Source organism: Aspergillus ruber, assembly GCF_000600275.1.
Source record: "Aspergillus ruber CBS 135680 unplaced genomic scaffold scaffold00030, whole genome shotgun sequence".
Lineage (NCBI taxonomy): Eukaryota > Fungi > Ascomycota > Eurotiomycetes > Eurotiales > Aspergillaceae > Aspergillus > Aspergillus ruber.
In genome coordinates this window covers 324,622-332,696 of record NW_024467326.1, presented here as the reverse complement: position 1 = coordinate 332,696, position 8,075 = coordinate 324,622, and the positions used below count along the sequence as shown (strand labels likewise).

The 8,075-nt window shown below is 47.6% G+C and overlaps 3 protein-coding genes across 3 annotated transcripts, besides 2 other annotated features; 2 read left to right on the top strand and 1 right to left on the bottom strand.

Annotated features, from left to right (window-relative positions):
• Window positions 1–101: 101 nt before the first annotated feature.
• Window positions 102–260: a sequence feature (Protein overlapping with rRNA (EURHEDRAFT_463915, EYE92020.1) was converted to a misc_feature.).
• Window positions 257–478: a sequence feature (Protein overlapping with rRNA (EURHEDRAFT_416013, EYE92019.1) was converted to a misc_feature.).
• Window positions 479–2,147: 1,669 nt separating this feature from the next.
• Window positions 2,148–3,137, top strand: EURHEDRAFT_463791 (isocitrate lyase/PEP mutase family protein; the record flags this gene model as incomplete). Its single annotated transcript, XM_040784906.1, has 3 exons — window positions 2,148–2,273; window positions 2,321–2,468; window positions 2,515–3,137. 3 exons carry the CDS (start codon window positions 2,148–2,150, stop codon window positions 3,135–3,137), a joined length of 897 nt encoding a protein of 298 aa, XP_040635708.1.
• A 1,563-nt stretch (window positions 3,138–4,700) lies between these two features.
• Window positions 4,701–6,804, bottom strand: ugd2 (putative UDP-glucose dehydrogenase Ugd1). The gene is made up of 4 exons (XM_040778029.1): window positions 6,744–6,804; window positions 5,973–6,615; window positions 5,842–5,928; window positions 4,701–5,792 (listed from the first exon to the last, which is right to left on the bottom strand). Exons 2-4 carry the CDS (start codon window positions 6,477–6,479, stop codon window positions 4,863–4,865), a joined length of 1,524 nt encoding a protein of 507 aa, XP_040635707.1. The 5' UTR covers window positions 6,480–6,615; window positions 6,744–6,804; the 3' UTR covers window positions 4,701–4,862.
• An 86-nt stretch (window positions 6,805–6,890) lies between these two features.
• Window positions 6,891–7,730, top strand: EURHEDRAFT_518081 (uncharacterized protein; the record flags this gene model as incomplete). Its single annotated transcript, XM_040786630.1, has 3 exons — window positions 6,891–7,356; window positions 7,418–7,630; window positions 7,711–7,730. The coding sequence occupies 3 exons, from the start codon at window positions 6,891–6,893 to the stop codon at window positions 7,728–7,730; spliced, it is 699 nt and encodes a 232-aa protein (XP_040635706.1).
• Window positions 7,731–8,075: the final 345 nt, after the last annotated feature.

Sequence of the window (8,075 nt, the reverse complement as noted above, 5' to 3'; positions counted from 1 at the left end):
TTCAACCCGGATCGGCCCGCGAAGGACCTTAACGCCAGAAGATGGGCGGTGAAGCCCAGTTCCGCTTCATTGAATAAGTAAAAAAACGATAAAGGTAGTGGTATTTCACTGGCGCCGGAGCTCCCACCTATCCTACACCCCATATGTCTTTTCACAATGTCAAACTAGAGTCAAGCTCAACAGGGTCTTCTTTCCCCGCTGATTTTGCGAAGCCCGTTCCCTTCGCTGTGGTTTCGCTAGATAGGATTGACATGTCATGACATGGAAATTCCGAACCACGAGATTTGCCTTACAATTTATTATGGATATTGGGTGGACGCTGAATAATTCGGTCCTGGTGATGGTTAGATTTTGCGGCCTGTGCCTCTCGCAAGCAGTATGTTTCGTAGGGTGGGGAGGTTATCCGACTAAGAGACCACCAAAGGGACTATATACCTCGCACTGCCAGCGCATGTATATAGCGAACCTTGCGGGGTAGATAGCCTCTCCGATAATTCGATAACCTCTCCATCCTCTATGTATAAGTCTTGTGCGGCTATCCGGAGAACCGGCACCACTGCCCCGAAGCTCTCCCGTTTCAAGGTGATAAGGAATAACGTCGGGCCGATTAGTCAAGTTCCGCGGATCCGGCGGCATATACCGGTGTGTACGCACATTTAGATGGACAAGCACTCAAGCAGTCAACCAACTGCGTCTTCTCTATGTACCTGTAGATAGCCTGGTCGTAGCTTATCCTGTTTATTGATTCCTAATACATATCCCGTTCGCTTGTATACTGGACCCTTCACTCTCACAGTAATTTTAGTTTGATATTCCAATCGCCCGTATGTGTCAACTACAGTGCTCGATGCAATGTCTTAGGCACTATTCGGAGTGAATAGAGGAGAAGTTTGATTGAGAAAACTATCTGTCGTAAGGCGTATATCTAGATAAACTGGCGGCCATCAAGCTAACTACTAGGGGAAATCAATGCGAAAGAAGTTGAAAGAGACATAATATTCGTCGGCGATAATAAACGGATGCTGGCTGCGTAGTCGTAGTCCCCCGATCCTATCATCTCTCCATATATCCCCCGTGGATACAATCAGGTATAGGTAAGAAGTACGTCCTAGATAGGCGGGAAAATCAGGTTCTGATTGGTCAGAGTAGCGAGCATATCAATTAGCCTTTAGCGTATACGGAAGTCAACGGTATGTAACTAACTTAAGACTCAGGCAATGACGTCCGCTGGGTGCAACATTGTCACATATAGTGGGATTCCGGTGCATTACTTGAGCTTTATAAGAATATTGCGCCACGCCAGCTTCGGCGCAGAAAGTCAATGGACCTTGGCGATTTTCAATTTCCAGAGCAGTTGCACACGGCTTAGCACGTCACAACTGCACTGCCCTGTGCTTGGTAGTACCATTGCGCTGGGGGAAACGAGATGCTCCCAAAAAACTATCTATGTCAATAGCACTCAAATTTGCTGATGGCTCAAAACAATAATACTAATATGACGAGACTTGAAATAACAGAATTCCAATCTCTCTGCACTTGGCCTCTGATATATATACTGATAACAAACAATTATAAGTGGTATATAAATATAATTTAAAAAGGCAGATATTTCCGGATCTTTTGGCCTATCCAGCTACCTATCAATAGTAATTCTGATCTGTGTGGAGTTTATTCCTCTGTAACTCTATATTTTGTTGTAGAACCTGAGCCTCCGCCACAGCATTTGCGTAACCAGTATTTGATATGCTTAACAGTAAGATAAACATGCGATTAAAGTTCCTCAGTTAGATCTTATGCTTCATCACAATGCTGTTAATGGAGACCCAGTGTGACTGTTTGGCCTCAATCAAGGATATAGGGTTATGCCAACCCTTGGCATCGGTTGATTTCCTGCACCCTGTTTTTGGCGCGTGCCACGCTGTCAGAAATGATGCTGAAGATTTTATCATTCGGAGAGGCGGGGCGCGGGGGTCCGTACAATCCTGCCCTAAATGGGCATGGGAAATGATATAAAAGGACCTACATCACCTCAACCTAAAATGAATTTGAAGTGATAACAAGACAGAAACACAACAAATGATAAAATGGCAGTCATGGGCTCCAACGGTGTCAACGGTCACTGCAACAAGATTGATGATGAGCAGCAAATGTCTGGAGCAGCCAAGCTGCGAAATATGTTACAGGAATCGAATGATTTGATTGTTTGCCCTGGTGTTTATGATGGACTTTCCGCCAGAATAGCGCTAAACCTTGGCTTCGAGGCCATGTATATGGTATGTGTTCATATCCCCAAATTGGAACACTGTGACTGAACTTTTAGACTGGTGCAGGAACGACAGCGTCACGATTGGGTAAGGCCGATCTAGGTCTCGCGCAGCTGTATGACATGAAAACCAATGCGGAGATGATTGCTCACCTTGAGCCGTTTGGACCACCACTGATTGCAGATATGGACACAGGCTATGGCGGTATGCCTTGACTCGCTAGTATACTGGACAAAGCTGACGAGGGAAGTAGGTCCCTTAATGGTGTCACAAGCCGTGCAGCAGTACATCACAGCTGGCGTTGCAGGCTTCCACATTGAAGATCAGATTCAGAATAAACGTTGTGGACATCTGGGAGGCAAGAAAGTGGTTTCTCTTGACGAATATCTCACTCGTATCCGGGCGGCTAAGAGCACCATCGATCGGTTGCGATCAGACATTGTTCTAATTGCCCGTACTGATGCGCTCCAGCAGCTTGGCTATGAGGAGTGCATCCAGCGTTTGCGAGCTGCTCGTGATGCTGGAGCAGATGTCGGCCTTCTCGAGGGATTTACCTCTATAGAGCAGGCAAAACAGGCTGTTGAGGACCTCCGTCCATGGCCGTTATTGCTCAACATGGTTGAAAATGGTGCTGGGCCGGTTATCACGACTCGGGAGGCTGCGGAGATAGGATTCCGAATCATGATATTTTCTTTTGCCTCCTTGGCCCCAGCGTATTTGGGAATCCGGACAGCACTGGAGCGTTTGAAGAAAGATGGGATTGTAGGCACGCCAAAGGGATTGGGTCCGCGGCAACTGTTCGATATCTGCGGTTTGGCAGAATCAATGCAAACTGATATGGAAGCCGGAGGAGTGGATTACTGTACTGTTTAAGGCTTGGAACTGCTATTTGTGCTATCAGTATTGGGTAATGTACTGTCGATCTCATTCTGCCTCTTTGTATTGTTAGTATTCTTTACTTTAAGCTGAAATTGATTGTTATAACCTTTCATCATTTAATCACTGCCACGCGACTTTCTGTCCACGTCATATTGATGAAGAGTTGCTACGGTGTGCTACATTGGCAAATTGCTGGGGCATGTGACAGTCTCGAACAATATAAATTTATTGGTAGACTCTCTATCGAAATACTAACATGGAGAAGGAAAGAAAGAAGCTGGGCCTGCCAGCGCTGCGCTATCTAGTGTGCGAAGGGGGTTCCTGCCCTATATTCAAACAGGCCAAAGTTTACAAACATCTTGCGTTGTTGGTGAATGCCCGTACTTCGTGACAGGGCCTTTACTTTTTCTGATGTCACTCAATACTGGCGTTTTAGTTTGGATGTGACCAAAGAAGAAGGGGAAAACTGTAGAATGTTGTCCCCTCGCTTCCTATAAATTCGTATGCGTCTATATCTTCCAAGGGTAAAGAAATGAGGGCCAGGGCCTTCCAATCCAATGGTTTTGGTAGTACTTTACCCATTCAGCGTGCCGAGCCTACTGACCGCTATGCCGGGGGCTTACTCTGACGGATATGTCAGGCCGATACCAGCGGGTTGATATAACGAAGCGAAGAAGGACGAAAAGGGAATAAGATGAAGGAAAAAGGAGAAAAAAAAAAAAAAAAAAAAAAAAAAAAAAAAAAAAAAAAAAAAAAAAAAAAACACACGACGGTTGGATACTGGCTACCGGATTATACTGGAGTATGTAGTTGATAGATTGAAGTAGGTTACCTATTAAAAGATGGAATACATCGGTCCTGACCGAAGACAATATGACGCACTTCCGGTAGTATATTGGGGCACACCACTAAGTATCATCACTGGTGACATTCAGCACAGCGCTTACTATTGACGACATCTTCAGAAAGTCCACTTTGTTGTACGAAGGCATATTGCAAAACTGACCGCCATATTTTACGGCGATACTGCCCGATGTGCGTATGCCGAAGGACATCATTATAGGGTTCTAGCATTATATAATCATGACTTTTTTGCCATAGTATAGAGACCGACCCTGGTTGAGATATGGATGGGCGCCATGTTATAATTCGAGCCCATTACGGAAACTGTAGATGATAGGACGGTGTCCGAAGGAAGTATGCGGGAACATATATGAAAGAGTGATCTAATACCAAAGAAGCAAAGAATTGAATCAACTGAATAAATAGGATACAGGAGGGTAGTATGTCGTTAGTTCTCTTCTCGATTTCCGCCAACATCACAGTATTTTCCACTCGCACGTCCTCCCTAGCTCATCAGTCAGTCGTCTTTTGGATAAGTCCAGGTGCTATCTAATAACTACCAGCAATAAAGAGACTAGAAGAAAAGACGGGGCGCACGAAAGCATGACACTAGAGGGAAGAGGGAAGACCATAGGTTTATGTACAGAATTAGTATACAGGTGGAGGACATGGTTATAATTATAACTCATTGTATAAACAATGTATCTAAAACGTTCCGTACAGCTGCAAGGGCAGACTCTGTTTGAATACAAATTGACATGTACGTGGAGAACCTTGGGAGATGGACCAGGGACTGTAGTCGCTTACGTGCACGGAAATGGATGAATAGATGCGCGGCTTATACGTTTCGTGCTCTGTACATAAAATTCTACGGCACTACATTGCGATGGTGGGTCTACTGTAGTGCCTTCCCATCTGCAACGTTCGAAACCCGTAATGATCCAAGTTTCCCATGACTTGGAACGGATCAAGAAAAAATCGTGGTGCTTGCATAAGCCCAGCCACAGCCTCCCAGTTGACTTCGCGATCCAACCCTTGGTCTGTATGCAGTACCACCACACTACATCCGGATACCGTCTGGTACATATCATCCATCACTGTAACACCGGAGTTACAGTCCACGCTTGTCAGGATCTCATGTCCGGTCATGTACGGGTCGTAGATGTGCACCGGGATGCCGCGTTGTACAAGCGACCGGACGAAACCCACGCCGGCTAATGTACCCTCTCCGTTTGAAAACCCCAGCAAAGCCACGTTTCCAGGTTTATCGGGAAGACACGATGCCACGCGATGTGCGATAGTATGGTTCATCGCATCGTTAACTCGCATCACGCACAGCCAGTACTCGGCTACCTCGGGCAGGCCGAGTTCTTGCGCCAAGTACACGAGACAGTCGACGTCTCTACGCAGACCGTCTTGGTCTGCGTCTAGTAATCCTGCTTCGCTAATGGCACGGATTGTCAGACGCGGGTCCGTCGCGACTATTTGCGAAACGTGTGGTCCACTCGCATCAGTCCGGCTACAGATGGAGCTCAGAGCGTGGAAGGTGGCACTTTGCTGTGCAAGCATGGCATTTGTGGCTATTTGGCCCAATTCTGCAGACCAGATGTCTGTGGTTATAATGCGTTCTGGGGAAATCCAGGAATATAGCTCTCTCAGCAATGCAGCCGCTTCAGCGGAATGCTTGTCGGCCAAGTTACCAATAACAACACGGGTAGGATGTAGAAGATTGCTAATAATGCTGCCCACGACAAGAAAGTCAGGGTTGGCAACAAGATCGAATGATGCGGTTGTGGCTTTATCGAGCTACCTCTCCATGTCAGAATGCATATATATACAGATACCAGATACATACCCGTTGGCGAATGGCTTTGGTATTACCCCGTCCTTTATAGACTATAACTTTGTGGCCTCTCGAGATTTGGGCAATGGTCCGAACGGTCTGCAAATCAGCATATTTTCTGACTACGTGTATAGAGAACTCACATTGGTATCCGTGTCGCCCAGAAAAATCATATCGGCCGCAGCAATACAGCCAGTCACGTCGGTGGAAAACACCACATTTGCCAGTCGTCTTTTCCGATGTACCTCTTCATTGTACAGAATCTCGTCTTTCTCCTCCACAGCAGCATGATCAAACAATAACCTATCGACTCCCGGCTCCGAAACAGGGACACAATCCGAATTCCATGCTGCAATGCGTCGAACATCGCGATCCACGACATCAAATTGCACGTCCGGATTATGCTCCGCCAGAACCAGAGCTGCTAACGCCGATACATTTTCTCTTGTACACAAAAAGCATGCGCGACGGACTTTTTGGATGCGCTTCGGCTGCTGCGTCGACTCATCGTCCGTACGATCGGTGAAGGTGTGACCATTGACGATCACCCGACGTTGGGACTGTCGTCTCGCGAAACAAGCGACATACCGGCGACAAGAGACGAGGCAGTAGAAGCCGACTAGCGCTGCAAAGATAAGTATTGGAACCATGGTTATACCTACGACTCAACATGATAACAGTCAGAACATCAACAAAATAAATATCGAGATGGGACATTTTATTTTTAGGACGACGTTGATGATGTATGGCAGTGATGCGCGACGTGGCAGCGCTTCTGTGGGTCTGCTGAAGTGGCATCGCATGTCAGATAGAACAGCAAGCGAGTATTGACTGGAAAACCAAGTGATAGCGCGGCATGGTGAATGTTAGGCTTGTGTTGGCGCCCTCGCGTATAACTACGGAATGTAGCTTACATTCTAGTTGAAGTATCCGCACGCGAAAGCTACGAGATACATCACACTACAGTGCGGCATGCATCAATAGCTAATGCAACCTTGTCCTCATCTCATCGCCCGTCAGCATCGATAATCCACCAAATACACCAATCCAAACCAAACGATATGCCACTCATTGCCTGTTTCCACGGCGGCGGATCCAACGGCGAGATCTACCGCCAACAATGTGCCCAACTCGAGCGACTCCTCGAGCCCGAATTCCGCCTGGTATTCTTCGATGCCCCCTTTGAGCGCTCTCCGGGTCCTGGCGTCCTCCCCGCCTTCCGTGACTATGGCCCCTTCCGATCATGGTTTACGCAGGACAATGCAGGAACCGAAATATCCGACGGCAGCGGCTATGATCGGATCGGGCGGGATGGGGTCGAACGGGTGTTGGATCTGATGGAGCGGCAGGGAGGCGCGGAGGACTGGGTTGGAGCCATGGGGTTTAGTCAGGGAACGCGAATCGTCGGCGGATTGCTACGCGACCAACAGCGGCGAGAAACTCTGGGCGAAAAAGGCAGGATCCGATTAGCATTTGGAGTGTTTTGCATGGGAGGGGGCGCGCCGATGGAGGCAGAGAGCGGCCATCGTAAGTCATTCTTCCTCGGGACTGAAAAGAACCGAACTGGAATACATATTAACAAAGGAAGACATCGACGCGTCGGATTCGTTTGATCCCATAACTCTGCCCACGCTACATGTCCACGGGCTGCGCGATCCATTTTTGCACCTGGGTGTCCAGCAGACCGAGACGTATTTCAACCCACAGAGTCGGACGGTGCTCGAGGTGGACTATCACCATGCCATGCCGTGGGTTCGGAGCGAAGTGCAGCAGTTGGCCAGCATGATTCGGTCTTTGTATTGCCCATAATTTGCATAATTTGTGCAAGATACGGTCGGGCGATATCCGATACTTCATACCGCTTTCTACATTGGTATCCAGCGTCAGTCGTCAAGCAATGAACACTCCATACTCGATCAAGCATTTGTCTTAAGTATATATACCCCGGTTTTTGGCGAGCCAGAGGATCGTTTATAACCGTGTCGTACCATAGGATGGTTGTATTGGCTGCGGTCAGTCCATGTGGTTAAGATCCGGTCTTCTGCGTACTCCGTACAACATCCCAAATAAGGGGGGATGGATGGATCACACGACTCGGGTTCACTTCGTATACTACACCATCGACTGATAGCATCCCATTCCAAATAAACGGACTTGATCAGACAGCCGGTCGGTGTCTGTCTACAACGACATGAGCTACCTGTAACCTTGAAGCGAAAATGTATGACCGAGAATGGAGGATTGGA